Consider the following 18067-nt stretch of genomic DNA (forward strand, 5'->3'; position numbering starts at 1 on the left):
TGGCTTTTGAGGGGTAGACTCTAAAAGAGAAACAAATTATCTGGCTTTGAAACATATGAAAGAACGAATGAAACAAAGGAATTGATTTATTCACAGAGCTGACTGTTGTTTCACTTCAACTGTAAAAGGAAAACCTTTCCTAAATGTCATACTGCATATTCTTGCACAGCACCATTTCCTCACACATCACAACATCTGCATGTGTTCATGTTAGTTGCGTGGAGCTGTAAGAGTTTCGGTACAAATAAGCTTTTAATTTAATCTCACTATAAATTATTAAAGTGCTGGGAAAGACTTTTCTAGGAAGGCTGAGCTACAACATTGATTTTATGCATGCTGGAGGCAGGCCCTAGATGTTGAGGCCCCAAGTGCACCTGCTGTGGTAGTCTACCAGAACATCATACCATACTCTCATGTATTCAAAGCAAAGGAATAAATCATGATTTTACAACAGTGCATCAGTTGACTTATTGCTGTTTTGTGACCGGAGGTAGGAAGAATTGCTGTTTAAAGCCATGTCATCGGTTCTCAAGTCACTCAAGCATGAAAGCTTGTCATATGCCTCTGTAATTGTACCTCACCAGCCTTTCTCTAACTAGTCAGCTGGGGCTGCGCGTTTTGTCTCAAACACCCGGCTGGCCAGTGTCTGACAGGAGCTTTCTCATCATCCTGTCAGTAATATGTTAACTAGAGTGTATCTTCTGCGGCCTACAGTGGCAGGTGGAAAGAATGCTACACTTAGCAAATGTCTAAGCGTTATCTCCATTTTGACCAGTATTTGTTTTAGGTAATATGAATCTGATGTGTCAGAGCTCTGTGGCTGCAGTGTTCTGCTTTGTGCTGGCTTCACTGATGCTCCCTGTAAGAAGGAATGTATATGTCAATAAAAGATTTTTTTAATGTGCTGAAAGAGCACTGAAAAAAAATCTACAGACAAGGCACATTTGTGAAAGTATTTTTACTGTTGCTTATATATAAAGAGAGCTTTCTGCAGTTCACTTGGTTGTGCTAGTATATCAGAGTGGTAGCTGCGTGTTCTTTGCCTCCATTGCCTTCTTGAGTACAGTTGTGTTCTCTGCGGCCGCTCAGGCACTGGAAAGTTGAGGATACTCCTTGGAGAATGCAGAAGAACAGCTGAGTGGGAGGACAAGCACTTCTCACTTCAACACATTATTTTTGTGAATCACTTCACTCCTTTTAGATCTGACTCTATAGAATCCAAGATTCTTGAGTTGATTCTGAAGTCCGTATGTCCCAAAACAGTAATACTATCAACTGATTCAGAAAACAACTGCAGTGCTTGTCTATTTCTTGCACTTCATTTAAATTTCTTTGTGGTGCATGCAGTGCAGATTGCTGGGTATACTCAGAAAATGAGCCAAGCAGTGCTTTGTGACTGGGCCAGATAGCTGAGGTGTGGTCTTGGAATGCAGTGCACGTTATTGTGGAGCCTAGAAAGATAGACAGTTCTTGTTTTGGATTTTTTATTTGAGTACAAAGCTGGCTATTTGTGGAGCTGCTTCTCTGCTGCAAACTGAAGAGCCAAAACAGGGGAAGAATTGGCTCTGTACAAGCCCTCTAGGTTGGGGAAAAAAATGGCATTGCATTAGGAGCTGTCATACAGCTGAGGGACAGCGTCATGTTGCCTTATGCTGGGGTGATACTCCCAGTTCTGATTCAACCACCTATAGCAACAATTTGTTTTTTCATTCTGCCCTGCAATGTAGTTGCAATTTTATCTAAAAATGTACTGAGTGTTTCATAGATTTCAAATAATGCTGTCCCAGTAATTAAGAAATTATAGACTTGAAGAGAAATTCTTATCTCAAATTCCTGTGAGGAAGTACATTGTGGGCAGAAATGTGTTAAGGACTAAATTTAGTTCTTGGAAAATATAAATGAATAGGAATTTATCATTAACTTGCAAAGCAGCACAGATATTCTGCTGATACTCACTGAGCTCCCAGAAGTATTGTTAGAATTCATTTTGAAACGTTAGGTCAATTAGATCATTTGGTCTGTGCACAGAAGAAGGGTGGTGGCATTTAGTAATTAAGAGTTCAGGTATAAGCAGTGTAAGATGAACTGGCCAGAGGTGAGGTAAGTTGGCCAGAGGTGGGTGCTGTGAGTGCAGCTGAGGTTCTATCAGGATGCATGCCCAGAATGTGCTGCTAGCAGTGGAGTTATGGGAGCAGGGATGGGAGATGTCAATATGGCATCAAAACTTGGCTAGGATTCGCAGCCAGACTTGGGAACTGGAAAACTCTGTCTGGAAGTTCAGAAAATCTGCAGATTGCCGTTACTTGTCACCTTGTGTAAAACATGCAGCACTGTATTATGAGTTTTCATTTAAACACAAATTCTGTGAAAGGAAAGCATTTTGACATACAGACTGATCTCCACATTCATTCCAAAAAAAGATTTTCACTTATCATCACTTTCAGGGAAAAAAAGAACAAATCCAAGATTAAGATATAGGCAAGAGTGGCTTTTTCTTTCACTTCATATAAACTTTGGCAATTCAGTAAATGCTAATAAAGTGTTGTGTAGAGCTGTGGGCATTGGCCCTCCAAAGGAAGCCTCCAAGTACTAGATATTTTGGGTTAGGCTGCATGAGAATGAGAAGTGAAGGGGACCGTATGCTGCTATGGATGACCAGCACTGTGCCATGTGGGAATTGTAAATGTGAAGAGGAGTTACAGAAGAGTATGTGAATGTAATGCTAGCTCTCTGTTCAGGTACGCCATTATGGCAAGATTTCTTCTTTTTCATAAACTACTGCCTTATCACTTTTTTTCTAAAATTCACCAATGGTGAGATGAATTATAACATAGTCAGTGGTTATCTCTAGTCTTGCTTGCAGTAAATAAGTTGTCTGTCAGCTATTCACAAGGAAGCTGTTCCCTGCTGCTTCTTAATTAGTGTATGGCAGAAGAACATACCATGGAGTTACTCTGGGGGAGGAAATGCTAATAAAAACTATTTTCCTGGAAACTTTCCTTTCAGAAGCAAGAAACATTTGCAGAGCTCTCTTATTTTATGAGAGGGTAGCTCTTCCTCCATAGAGACAGAGTCATAAAATAGAGGAGGAAAGAGAAGGGAGGGTTATGAGATGGTCAGGAAAAGGACATAAAGATGTATAGGCTCATGTTCTGTCTGTGTGGTTTTTTTTTTTTGTGAGAGGGAGAGATAAAGCAGCTAGGAAATAAATGAATGTCAAAACACGAATAAACAAGTTATTAAGAATATACAAAGATACAATGAAAAAAAAGGGGAAACTGAAATTATTAACATGGTGAAAAGAAGCATAATTAGATTGCTATAGAGTAAATGAATATCAGTAGGAGGCGTGTCAGTTAACCTAACCTGTAATGTGGTAGTAATAAAAGCTGATTTGACCAACTTGTAAACATTTCATTTTCTACATAAGTTGTTAGAAACCTTCGTTGGAATGCTGAAATTGAGTAGAAGTGCTTGTAGGTCCTTAGTGCAAGCACAGTATGCCAGCGATATTCCTGAGTGCTCACCTGTCTACTACCACTTCAATTTTATTTTCTGCTCAGCTTCCATTATTGAGAAACATGTCATTCTTGGAGCCATAGGCAAGGAACAAAACTGTGTCTTCAGTCTTTTCCTTTCCAAACTAATGTACAGGAATGATGCCATAATGCTGCTTTGTGAATCAAGAACTGCAAGAAAAGAATGAAATTGATTGTATATGAAGTGCTGTCAAATTCATGAACAACACTCTTCTCTTTCTCTTCTCCGGAATAAGGATAGAAGGAAGTGAATAACAAAAAAAAACAAGAGAAGTTTTTTTTATAATAGAACTTTCTTTTTCATATTTCATTTTCACAATGGATAAAGTTAAAATTTTTTATCTGTGGACTGGAAATATATTTCCCTTTTCCTTATGTGAGGAAGAAGTGCTGGGGGCCGAATCTTGCCAACAGGAGGAAAATACATTATGGCTCACTTAAGGCCCTCCCTTTTCTCTTCTTTGAGGTTATGGGGATGGCAGATGGGAAACTATTAGCCAGGAGCTAAGTTGAGGGAATGCATGAAAAGTGGCTTTTGTTATCATGGCTTGGATAGTATACTCTGGTCTCTGCTGTTGCTTAATTTTTTATCGGTGGCTTCTGTCTTCTTTCCAATGCCAGCAGAGTAGACTAAGGGTATGATTTAGTCCGACTATTTGTTCTTTAGAGCTGGGGAGGGTTATATGTTCTACCATAAAATGGCCAAAGCAAAGGCTCCCTTCCCATTTTTAATCCCCAGCAGCCTTCACCTGCCCATTCAATAAATGGATGAGAAGACTGGTCTTAGCAGGCGTTAAGTATCTGTTAGAGGTTTGGGGCCTGATTTTGTTCATGACCAAATAAGATTTAGATTTGGAAGTCTCCTGTGACAAAGCTGATAATCTTAGGAATTGTAATAATATAGAGGAGAGGCTTCCTTTCACCTTTATGAAGGCTTCTCCTTCAGGAAGCGGCTAGTGCTTTCACAGCAATTCTTAGAAGCTGGGACTGCAGGGGTAAGTGCAGTAAGAGTTGGTCCAGGTTGGTGGTAGCTGCTGAATAGGGATGGTGACCCTCTACAACTTATTGCTATAGGTATTACTAAGTAGATGAGTTAACAGAATCTTTGGCATCTTTCAACATATGTGTGGTCAAGGCAGTGGGAGGGAAACAGTTCTTTAGCCCAGTGGCACTGCGAGGGAGGAAGGAAAGAGCACACCAGTACATGTTTCTGGACATGGTGTTGACAGAGATTGACAGCGTTCGAAGGCTTTTCAGGAAATGGTTTTATCACAGTAATTCTTTAGTTACTTACTGTAGATTTTCAAAGGTTGTTTGGTGCTATGGGTTAATTTTACTTCAGCGTTTTGTCTAACTTCTGTTGCCATTTTTGGCTTTCAGACAAGATTCTGCTAATCAAATTCCATATTTCTAGCTTTTGCGCTGCAATGTGTGCAAGTCTTGTCACCTGTGCTCTGCATCTCTTTCTACCTTGGGTTATTGAATCTGCTTTAAATAAAAATATTTTTATATAAAGTAAGAGCTAGATGAGAAATAATACTTTTATACAGGCTATAAAATAATTGTTTTTATATTACTCATTGAAACTGTATGAATAATAGGTATCAAATAAACATAATATGTTAGCCTGTGGAAAATCTTTGTTCTAAATATATTGCTGTGATTTTAGAAAAACAAACAAATAAAAAAAAGACTACTCATTTTAAAATCCACAGTAGAAAGGTTCATTGATAAATTGAATAATGGAGTAGCAGATACACACATTAGAATTATTACAGATGCATGGGAGGGGAAGTGGTGCTGCCTGGGAGTGGGTAAGCTTGCTTTGATCAAGTCTTGAACTAAAGCTGTTCAGGCTGTTCCTGTTCAGCACGATGTAAATTTTGAACAGTCTCTCCTGAGCGGCAGCTCAGTGCTGTGAGGTGGAAGGGAACTCCTTGGTCTCTTTGGAATATGTACATCATCTCTGCCTTGCTGGAAGTTGGTATTAATCAATTTACTGTCATCCAATAATGAAGTTTGCTTACAAACTCTTTAATGTGTTCTTCTACTGTTTGGAGAGACCGCATTATCTGCTCATGCATAGTTCTGACTTTTTTTAATGGGGAGAAACAGAAAATTATTGTGCTGGAATCACTACAAAACTTTGGCAAAAACACTGCTTCCTTTCCTCTCCATGTGATGAAAGCTGAGATCGTGACACTGACCAGACTTATCAGAAGAGACCAGAAACAAGCTGAAACTTTCAGTTGTACTCTAATGTTAATAAATACATTAACTGATAAAATGGGACAAGATTTTTTTTCATGTCCTAGCAAAATGCTGGACATTTGAAATTAAATTTGTATTGACTCAAGTTCTTTATGAAATTTAAAACCCCTTTGTTTCAACACATTTTTAAAATTAGATTGAATAAAAATTTTAATCTGGAAGAAATTGTTTGAAATGAAGAAATATGCTCTAAAAAAATCAACAGTTGTTGGAGACATATTGAAAGTTCTGTTTAATATGGGGTTCAAAAGACAAAAGCTTTATTTAAAAATCTCCAGCCCATTTTATAATGGACAGTAACACAATGCTGGTAGTGTTCTCCAATGCAGTGGACTGTATATCCCAACGTCATTCACCGCTTCAAACCATGCAGTAAACTATCAAATTTGCAATAGATAGGCCCAGCAAGAAACATTCTACTTTATTAAAAATTTAAGAATGTTTAACAAATTGCAGAGTTGAGCACTGATGTGTTTGTGTGCACGTATAAAAATAGAGCAAATTTTATACAAGTTTTTCTGTGAAAGGAATCTGAGTTCCCTGATGATGTAACCTCCAGAAGTCTCGGGCAAAATAGAAAAGGTTTTACGAAGCTTTGAAGGCAACCTCATGATTTAGGATAATAAATGCCTGCCCTGAAGAAGAGATTTTTCAAATCTATGCCGTTACTCTGAAAATTTGTTTAAAAGTGGATCATGAACACACAGGCTCCGTGCAAATACCTTTTCCTATAAACAGTGCAAAGGATTGTTTTCTGCAAAAGATCTCACCAGTCACAGTTCTCTCCACTTGGTCAAGCAACAGATGCTGGTTTCTCCTCTTGGAGCTCTCTGCCTTCCCCTCTTCTCTGCCAGCTCCCTGCAGGTGCCTGTTCCTGCTTTCACTCCCTCTTCTCCCAAGCACAGCTACCATCAGATGTCCCCTCCTCAAATCCAGTGGTCACCTCTGTAGACCTCCAAGGACTGATACAAGCAGTTGAGCTTTGCTTGCTCTCTGTGCATTTACTTGAACGGGTTACTTTGGACTTGCAGCATTATTCTGAGATTTGCAGTATTGTGCAACTCCTTCTCTTTATATGTGGGAGTATGATAGTTAAAAAGATAGGTTGTTTAAATAGCTAGTGCCTTTCACTGTTGAAACACTGAAAAAGAAAATTTGCCAGAAAGTGCGAGTGTTTTGATGCGAAATCCATAATTATCGTATCAGTATTTGCTTAAAGACAGAGTTGGCACGGTATTAAAAATGTCACACGGTTTGAAGAGTAGCAGAATCCCATAGCTACTTGTGTTGCAGGCTGCGTACAGCAGGAAACTCTGAAACGTATTCCTGCCATGTTAAAATGTTTGGAAATCTACTGCAGTAGCATAAATGGAAATACTGAGATAAGATGCTTGATTGAAAATTATTTAAAATAAAAGCAAGGGCCAGTAGAGCAAAATGTTGATACGTAAGTAATCTTTACTTTTCCTGCTAGAAATGCTAACATTTAATTTTTTTTTAGTTAAATGTCAATCTGAGTGCAACACGAAAATACAGATTATGAAACAACAGTTAATAAAACTTCAGATGTTTTTAATGGAATTGTACCCTTCCTCTGTTAAAACAAGAGCTAAAATATAACACAGACATATGCCTAAGACAGAAAAATATTTCTTTATTCAAATTGTATCGTCATGTTAATTCATAATTTAAGAATACTTATTAAGAGAAGGAGGACGACGTATACATTGGGGGGTCGCCCATGTAAGTGTGTGCTCAGCTTTATTTCAGTCTGTGATTGAATTACATGCTGGTTTTTGTATAGGTAGTTGTGATTTGAAATTTATATACTATAAAGACTGGTATGTGGACATTATGATTACTCAGAGTGAATATGGAATTATTAAAGGACCAAAGCCCATAATATTGAGCTTGATTTGCACTATTAGTAGTAGTAGCTAAACATAGGAGGGAGGGAATATGAAAATAAAACTCATAAATCCCACTGCAGAGAAGAGGGGTAAGTGTTCATTTACTTCATCCCTCAAATCAATTAATTCTTAGTAACCAAACACTAATTATTAATACAGCCTTTTTTGCGAGTCTGAACTGAGAGTAATTGCAGCTGTTTGCCATGAAGCTAGGAAACGAAATGTTAATATGAACTGACCAGTTTAAGTAGGGGATGATGATATCCTTGGCTTCCTGCAGCAGAGCTGTCAGGCGCGGGCCGCGTGCCGGTCAATGGTGACATCCCGCGTGTCAGCGAGCAGCCTCCCGTCGCCTTAACCCGCAGCTCACACCGTGCTGAAGCTCCAACTGTCGAACGCTCAGGTCCCTTGGTACTGCTGCAGCTTCCAGCTCTCCTGACTGGCTCATGTTTCATTCTTTGGCAATTTGCCCTAATGATATCCCTCAGGAGCTTTCAGACCCTCTTCTTTTCCATATTTAATCATGTTATATTAATCTGAGTGCTGAGCAAACTATGCTGCACAAATTGTAATTGTCCCTGATTTCTGCTGCGGTGTTCTTGTAATGAATTTTTTCCCTTTTTAGTGTAAAAATATATATACAAAATTACAGCATAATTTTTATTTACAAGAGTAACTGTCTAAGGCAGCCTGGGTGTGAAAGCTTTAACTGCTGATCTGTTTCATCGACAGGGACTTTTTTTTATAAAATCCGTATTATTTTAGCACTTGCTATATGGGCAGGATTTACATTTTTTTTTTTTAGCTCTTCATTTTCTTACTGCAAAAGTACATGTCTAATAAAAGGCAGCAATAATCAAGTTAACCTCAGACAGTAATTTTGTTGTGATGTAAAACATGAGGACAGTCTTGTCGTCTTCCATAAGCTTGGAGTCTTCTTTGTGGGGCATTCCTTTTGTGTGTGCTTCTATGCTCAGCCTTCATTAGGTGATGCTGGCAAGTAAAGCAGAAAAGCAGAAGGACAACATAACATCAGTAGCAGAAATTGCTCTCTGGGTGTGACCTGCCAAACCTGTAAGAGATTGCGTTAAATCTTATGGCTGAGTTTCTTAAATTTTGTTTTGAGCACAGTTCTCATCCCAATTGATCTCAAGTGTGGGTTTTTATGTATATATATGTATACATATATAAAATATATATACATATAAATTTCTTTATATATATAATTTTTATAAGGTTTGTGGTATTTTATGTGCTGGTTTTTGGCTGCCTTATTTTTAACATGGACTTGGTATTTTCTCATTCTGTGGACTCTGTGGATGCCTAGTAACATAAATAAAATGGACTGATTCCCTAATAGTAATGCAGTATTTGAGAGATCAAATCTGAGTTCTTGATGTATTGCAAATTATTTTGTTCACTCAAGAAGCGAACAAGACCTAGCTAGTGATCAGTTCTGTAGCGATGCTTTGTTTAAAAATTAACTGGAAAATAAGCAAAAAAACCCAAACTAAAAGTGCACAGAAACCAACAAAGGCCAGCCATATCCACGTGTCCATTTTGAATGGTAAGCAGATTGTCGCACCTTCTTTCTTGCCCAGGGAGTTCTTCATCTTCTGGTGGTGTTGGCTGCCAGACTTGCCAGTTTCTGTTTTAGGGACTAGGGGAGAGAGGCAGGAGGTTTTGGAAAGTTGCAACATGGTTACGTTACTGTCACAGGGAACGTTCACTGTAGATTTATTTTATTTTTGCAAAGGTAGTTTGGAAACGGAGTGACAGAAATAGAACTGAATCCTGAGTGCAGTGCACTTGTGCGGCTTCATGCACGATCGGCTCCCCTTGTTCCAAAGAGGAACGTGGGCGAGTCCCTGTGCTGCCTTTCCTGCCTGGCCCAGCTGGTGCGGCAGGGCTGTGCTCAGGCTCTGCATCTATGTGACAGCACCTGCAACTGTTGACCATGACTAACATCAACAACTGCATGCTTGTTTTCTTCAGATGAGCTGAGCAGGGCTGACTTTTAATTGACTCATCAGTCCGACTTCTAGCAAAAGTTGTGTGCATATATTCGGTTTTTTCATATATATATATTTAAGGAGATAAAAGTAATAAAATGCTATCAAAGTGGTTTGAAGAGGTGAAGTTTCTTACAAATACAAAAGTTATTTTAAGATTTTGTATTTTTTGTTTATTCTTCATCTTATGTTTTGTTGCTAATTCTGTGTATACATCTTTTTTTTTTCTTTTTAGTTAACTGCTTGTGTTCATGCATCAGCTGCATTGTTGTATCCAATGTACTGGCAACACATTTACATCCCAGTGCTTCCTCCGCATCTCCTGGACTACGTCTGGTAAGATACAATCTGTTATCCTCGCTCCTGAGATTCTTACCTGTCTTAGAATTCTAAGTAACTCATGAAAACAAGATCTACTTATGCGACTAAATGCGCAGGATTTGATTCATAAAAACACTTCAGTCAACGCTTAAATAATGTCTTCAACAGAGATATTTCAACATGCCTTTACGTGTTTTTTTTAATTACCGTCCTGATTACTATCATCAAAGCATCTAAGAATCATATTTATAGTAACAGTTCATGTTTCATGGGTAGAGTTTTAATGTTCAGTAAGTTAAATGCAACAGTTTTACAGTTTTTGTTTCTTTAATGTTTACATTAACTTGTGGTAGATGATACTGATAGGAGCATTCAAAAAACACTGACTTTGCCAAATTTGCTTTAAATTTCCTTTTTGTACTTAGAAAATTTTTACTGTAGGAACTCTGATAACAATTACTTCTCCTGATGTGTTTCTGTCCACATAACAGACTTTATCTGTTTGCTAAATTTTTGAACTGCAAAAGGTCACTTTTTGAGTGACTTCTGATCCTTCAAGGGATGATGTTTCCTTTCTGAAGGTCATTACTCATTATACCAGGCTAATTTGAGGTAATTTTCAATTCCAGGTACCTGATTTTTAAGATTTCAGGTTAAGAAAAGATTTACTTCTTTTGGCAGCAATGCCAGTGTTACCAAATGAGCTTCCGTTAGGGAACTAATACAAGAGTATCTGTCCCTGGAGGCTTTCACTTCAGGTAGATACCACAAATCTGTGGTGGATAAATGAACCATTTAAAGCCATTTTAGAGATCACGAATTATTATATATAAAACCCAAGTCCAAGTCAGATGTGTAGCAGCCTAATTCTTGTATTTCTGTTATTATCATTTTTGCTTCACAGAAATAAATTATGTTTATGTGCTTGCAGGGCTTTATTATTTTTTTTCTGGAACCTATAAATATTGATGTTCCATTGCACTCCGCCCGCTCCACTGAACTTTTTGTTTTGAAAGAAATTCTCATTAAATTTCCTTGAGTCTTTGATATTTTTTCCTCAAGTTTACAATATTTGCCCATGGTGTAACTTTGTCTAGGATGATTCCTATACTTCATCTGTATATTCTTTTTTGTTTTTAAAAACATCTCTTCACTCTTGCTTTCAACAGTAGCTAAGCCTTTCATCTTTAATGGTAGTTTTCTTCTGGAGAAACTCTGTCCCATTTTTTTCCTCCTAGCTTTGATAAAATGCACCAAGATGGGAGTATAGCTTGGATGTATTTGTTTAGTTTTTGTATTAGTTGAACTTACTGCCAGAAGCTTTTTATATTCTTCAGTATCATCCGTAAGTGCTGTCCTCAGAAGGTAGATCAACACTCCTATTTAGGCTGTGCCCTGCAGAGTGCATCCTGAATACTACAGGATTTTTATTTGCCCTCCTAAGCGCAGATAATGTTTTGAGAAATAATTACGTTAGATGCTGTACACAGCTCCTTGTGATGATGATAATACTTGAGATTCTAGGTCATTATGACATGACCTGAGAATTTTTTTACTCATTAAAAAGAAGCATGGAGTTTCTTAAACTTGTAAAACTCATATCTCCTTTTCTCTTTTACTGCATGACAATAGAAGGGAAAAAAGTTTCCTTTTCTTCATGTTGTTCAAATGGAAACATAACCTTCCCAGAAGGAAATGCACAACTGATGAATTTACCACAGTAACTATAATTCAGACTTTTATTGGATTGTCATGTGTTTATGATTCTTTGTCTGATCACGTTTGGTTTGAATGGTTCTTTTCAGAGATAGATTGGAATAGTGTAATAAAAGCATAAAATACCTTTCTTCATACTTTGCTGTCTAACAGTGAATAAATGTTTTCCTTTTAGCTGTATAGTATGCGAGGTTAGAAAAACTTGATGAATTTATAGGGTCAAAGTATATGTTAGACCAAACCTAGTGTGTGGTTCAAGAAGATTTTGTCAATTAAAAGTGAATGAAATAATTTTCTAAATGTTTTTTGTATATTTTCATTTTGATATTTTTGACAGAATAATTACTTTTGAAAACAGTTTTTTTCTCTTAAACATCATGTATTTTCATGCTTAAAAACTATATTGTTTAACTTGCACTTTGTTGAGATGTCTCCCACTAACTCATTTTCTTCGCATTGTTCTGGAATGGTAGTAAAACAAACAAAGTAGGGGATTATCAGTTTGATAATGTTGGCCATTCAAAGGGAGCTGGAACATGTTTAAACAAAGATAAAATACATTTAAATTTACTGCTTTAAGTACAGGTCCTGATCCTGCAACGTACTTTGCACATTAATCATTCAACATGTTTTGTGAGAAATCCACCTTTTTTTGTTTTTGATGAGTTGAACTATACATTTTTTTTAAAATTTCCTAAAGATAAATGATATAATTCTATAGGGATTAGAATTTAAAAAAATGAACTGCTTGGCTGGTACATTTTGTGGGCATGAGAAAAGCAAAGTGCATCTTTGAGTTAAATCTGTACTAAAACACTTAAATTCATCGACTTTCCTTTGTAATCAAAAAACCTCTTTGGTTCTATCAAGCAATTTTATGTGAAGACAGGTTTTAAATGTAATGACAGTCCACCAGTGTGGACTGTAGTGCCATCAGGGTTGGTTATGAATACGTACAGAATCCTGTGTGGGAGCAGTACTATTAACTTGAGAGGATTTTCTTTCCCCATGTAACTTACATTGGCCTTAAATTCTGGTGACAGCTCCAATGTGAGAATTGGAACAATCATGTGGAAAAAAAGGAGATATCAATTCCTTTTTCTAAAGAACAGCAAAATATTAGACAGTGAAATGACTTATTCATTTTAGCTCTAGAAGAAGAGAACAGAGAGAAATAAGTTTCCTACAACATATTCTTGAACAGCATATTTTCTAAACACAGTTTTCTAAGTATTTTTAAAGATAACTTACTGAAGCGTACAGAAGAAAAGATCTTCTGTGGCCTCCCAACACAAGAAAGGTATGGAGCTTTTGGAGAGAGTCCAGAGGAGGGCTGCAAAGATGCTCAGAGGGCTGGAGCACCTCTCCTATGAAGACAAGGCTGAAGGAGCTGGTCTTGTTCAGTCTGGAGAAGAGAAGGCTGTGGGGAGACCTCATTGTGGCCTTCCAGTATTTAAAGGGAGATTATAAAAAGGAGAGATACCGACTTTTTACATGGGTAGATAGTGAAAGGGCTAGGGGAAATGGTTTTAGACTAAGGGAGAGGAGATTAAGATTAGATGTCAGGGGGAAGTTTTTCACTGAGAGGGTGGTGAGGTGCTGGAACAGGCTGCCTGGTGAGGTTTTGGATGCCCCATCCATGGAGGTGTTTAAGGCCAGGTTGGATAGGGCCCTGGGCAACTTGATTTAGTACTTGATCCAGTGGCTGGCAACTCTGCCTCTGGCAGGGGCACTGGAACCTGATGATCACTGAGATCCCTTCCAACCCAAGCCATTCTATGATATGGTTGCATTCATGCTGTTAGGGACTGGCTTTCAAGAGAGCTTTTAGAGAAATTAAGTTTGAGCATTCTTGTAGTAATTATATTTGAATAAAATCAATTTTTCTAAAGGGTAAAGCACATTTTATCGAATTTCTGTGTAATTTCTTGGCAAACTAAGTTGCTGATATAAGAGTATGTGACAGTTTAGTCTGTAGATGATAAAGCATCTGTTCTACTGATGCTGTGTTAAGAATATAATGCAATTAGAAAATTCAAGTTAGGATTGTAGTATGTCTTTTTATGAGATTTGATCTCTCCTGAATTGGGATATATGCAAGCCTGTTTTCATGAGAATAGGACAATTATTTTCCAATTAACATGCATGTTTTGCATAACATAGTAATTATTTTACGAAATGATGCTGTGGATTAGTAACATTTTTTCTAATAACATGCATAAGCAAATGAAAAACTGTATAGCAGCTCCCAGTAGTATCGCAATAACCAACTTTATGTACATTTTACAAAGATCTGTTGTTAGGGCTTCGGAGTCCAGCAGTAATAAAACTAATTCTTTGCTGAAAATCAAATTGACTTCCCATACCTGCATTTTTTATTTCACGCGTTTTCAAGATATGTTTATCTAATTAGCTTTGTTCTGTTAACTTTAAAAATGGAAAGATGTAGCTATTGCTTTGTTCTGCACACTATCCTTTCTAATGACAGATTTATTCATGGAGCAAATCAGCAAGTCAGTACAGGCCTGGTGAAGCTGCTAGAAAAGTGTGCATGAAACACATAGGTGATATAGCACTTCTTTTCATTGTAGTTTCTCCAGTTTTTGTGACTTGTAGCACTGAGGTGCTCTGATGTGATGAACCTGGGAAGGATCTCTTCTGCTCATCATTCAGCAGAAGAATCTGCACTTACGTGCCAGCCACGGTCGTTCACATTTGTTCACTCAAATATATTGCCTAGTGTCAGACACTCTTGAAATTATAGTGTCTTCAAGCTGTCTCATTCCTCACTGCGTATGAATGTATGTGCATCTGCTCTGCAGGCACATTCTTGGAGAGAAACCCGTTTGTGTTTTCATGTAATTTGTGTTTAGTCTGGAAGGCATAAGGCCCTAGCCTGGCTGAAGTGGTCATAGATTTTCAGTAGTTGGCTAAGAATAAGACATTGTGAAGATGGGGGGGGGGTGGTGGTTTCTGTTTCCCTTTTTGGAAGTCTGCACCCCACTGCCTAGAAGCTACAAGAATTTGCAGTCTCTCCAAACCTTTGATTTTTAATAGTGTAGACATATTGAAAACTTGTTTTGATCTGTCAGTTATTTCTTAGATGTATTTGTTTTCATTTGTTTTAGTCAATATTCTCAGGTGGGACATTCCTAATGAGAACAATTGGATAATCCATAGCATGCCCAGATTTTTCTACAGTATCTGTGGCTGTAGCCAGCTGCGTTTGCTCCTCTCACATAGCTGTGCCCACACTGCTGAGGCCATTGGAAGCAGCCCAGGGAAGCTCGTCCTGGATCTGAGCAAGTGGTTCCCTGAGCGGTCAGAGCCTTGTTAAGATCAGCTAGGTGACTGAATTGATGCACTGTTCATATAAGAGGTCTTGCCTTCAATTTATTTTTCAGTCCTTAATTTTATTTGATTTTTCTCTCGGCTCTCTTAGTATTTCATTTCCCATGGAGTTGCTTGAACTGATCTATCTATTGCTCACTTCTTTGGAGAAAATATTTTTAGTAATTTCACAGCACAAAAAAGCATAATGTTGATTTTTAGATTTTTTTCTTTAAAACTGGACGGTGAATATATTCTTCATCAGATCAGTGGAAGAAAGAGAACATTATAGAAAACCGTGAAAATTACTCTAACTAATTGACTTTCTTGCTTGCCTACTCCAGGAGGTCTCACTGTGGAGGCTCTGTGGATAACTGTTTCATGTTGAGAATGATTCCTTGTCTCATGCGAATTGGAAATGCGAAGCTTGCTATCTTGGGCCAAATATGATATTATATGAGATATTACACGAGCACTGCAGAAGCTCACTGACACCTCATTCTCCAGAATGGCATTTTAAAATTGTTGTACTTCTGGAGATTGACAATTTTTTCTCTCGGATAGGATAGGATTGCTTTCACTAGTGTAGCTCTGCCATATAGTACACACTGAAGTTAGATATGTGGGAGATTAGGAAGCCTTACACATCATTTCACTCGTATTTCCTTAGTTAGGATCGGTGTCCTTTATTTTGTGGTCATCTTTACTACATTGTAATAATGACGGTAATTTCTCTCAGCTAGTAATAGTTTCAAGACCACCTGCATACATTTAATACAAACTCACACAGTAAATGTTACCTGGAGACCATATAAGCCAACTTTTTAAAAGTTTTGATTTACAAATGCTGCTGTAGTTAAAAGATAATTTGATTGTTTCCTCTTTTTTCTTTAGTGCACCCATGCCTTATCTAATTGGTGTTCACTTAAGCTTAATAGAGGTAAGTTTCCTATACGCTTCTGAGTAGTCAAAAGCATGTGATATGTGTATCTAAGTAATAGTTTCAATGGAAATGCTTCAGAAAAAAATCCACGGTTATTAGCTCAGAATTACGAAAGTTAAGCTTCAGTGTTTTAAAAAGTAAAATTGTCTCTGTTTGAGATGATACTTCTGAAATGCTTTCTTGAAAGATACAAGCTCTACATGATGATTTATTTGTGTGTATTAAATAGCTCAATGATGTTTTTTTTAATGCTTTTCTAGAGGTTCAACAGCATTTCAGATCTTTCCAGTAATAGTAATTAAATTCATTTCTGGGTCATCATCAAGTGAAAGTCAGCATCTGCCTGATTTCCCAGCTGACTTGCATTCCTCTTCCACTGAAAATCAGTCTGACATTCATCCAATAAAATGTATAACTTTTATTTTAGAAAACAGTACATTTTGTTAAAAATCAAAAGCCTTTCCGTACTTAAACATACAACAAAACAATGGATTTCACCTGAGTGATAAGTAGCAGCAGTGTCATAAAATAAATTGTTTTGTCTCTTTCTATTACTGTTTGATGACACAGGTAGGTCTACATGTGTAGTACAATTATCATGCAGAGTAGGTAATTGATTCAGGAGCTGTTTTATTCTTCTACTAGAAGAATTCTCATCTGCAAAACCAGTGAGGTTCTCCCTGAGTCTGAACCCCTAGCACTTCTATGTTTCCAAAAAACAGCCTTCTGTCATGTACGTTTCCTAACTGTAGGCAAAATATTCTTTTCTCATCAACCAAGCTCTTATAATATATGTACACTGATTGTCATATCTAGACTAGGATCTTCATTTAGTCAGAAAATGACAAAAACAAGTTCACTTTGTAAATGAAACCACTGATATTCATTCTGAAATTATTTTCTGACCCATAATATTGCGTATTATTGTAGGACCATACACAAAGACTTCTATCTTCTTTTTTTTTAATCTTTCTCTCAAAGGAATAAATTGTTTAATTCTTAGCTGCTAATCAAGTCCAGTGACAAAAGGGTTTCTTCTGAAATACTAGTAGACATCACATGATCACATGCCTGGGACTTACATAAATCTGAAAATAATTACTTTGCTCAATTTTCTTCTGGTTATATGATTAGTATCTAATTTTCACAAATATGAAACAGTGCTTAACTGTTTTAAATAATTCTTAGTTTTAAGGAATTTATTGAATACTTGTGTATTTCAGAGCTATTAATAAAACTGTAGTGTTTGATGAGAAGAAAGTGTTCTAATAATCTTTGACTCCTGTGTCTAATTCACGGATCCTACATGCAAAAGCTCAACCTTGTTGTTGCCAGCATTATTCTTCATAAAATCATAATTTCTAATCTATCCATTATAGTAAAAAGACACTTCAAGGAGGATGCCATAGTAAAATTCTTTTCACTATTTTTTTGTCGTTGCAGAGAGTAAAAAACAGATCACTGGAAGATGTGGTTTTGCTAAACGTTGACACAAATAATCTAGAAAACCCTTTTAATGACCTGAACAACCTACCTGGTGAAGTGGTGAGTCTTAAATACATTTCTTGGGTTTTCTCTCTTATGTAGATGCTATTTTTGCCTGGTTTTGCTAGCTGCTGTAAAAGAAATAAGGGGGTAAAAAGCAGCAAATGTAGCCCCCTGTATTTGATATTTTACATTTCTGACAGTTGAGGAGATGTTGAATGGAACATCATATTTCTTATTGTAAAAGTAGGATCATAATTATAAAGCTAGCTGCATTCATTAGGCATAGCTGCTCTAAACGCAAGAGTCTCTTCATCTCATCTTAATCATTATATTACAAAGTAGGCATTTCTGTCTGCCTAGTGGCATGTCTTGCAAAAGAACGAGAGAGTTTTTGAAGGCAAAAAGAAGAAGGGGGCCAATTATCGGCTTCTCCTTCCCTGCCACCTGCCAGCGTTTTCCTTTTAATTAATGATCTGATGGCACTGGTCAATATAATAAGAAATGCTTGTACAGTTGGGGTCAGAAAATTCAGGCTTT

General features: G+C 37.2%; 1 protein-coding gene across 3 annotated transcripts in view; it reads left to right on the plus strand.

Annotated features, from left to right (window-relative positions):
- The window catches only part of DENND1B (DENN domain containing 1B), a 151690-nt gene that overhangs the window by 79524 nt on the left and 54099 nt on the right, over positions 1-18067 (plus strand). For all 3 annotated transcript variants that reach the window (XM_021404161.1, XM_021404162.1, XM_021404163.1), the window contains 3 exons: positions 9968-10068; positions 15994-16039; positions 17486-17587. In XM_021404161.1, coding sequence (XP_021259836.1) covers positions 9968-10068; positions 15994-16039; positions 17486-17587 — 249 coding nt within the window. The remainder of the gene's footprint in view (positions 1-9967; positions 10069-15993; positions 16040-17485; positions 17588-18067) is intronic.

The sequence above is a fragment of the Numida meleagris genome, chromosome 7, assembly GCF_002078875.1.
Source record: "Numida meleagris isolate 19003 breed g44 Domestic line chromosome 7, NumMel1.0, whole genome shotgun sequence".
NCBI classification, from domain to species: Eukaryota; Metazoa; Chordata; class Aves; order Galliformes; family Numididae; genus Numida; species Numida meleagris.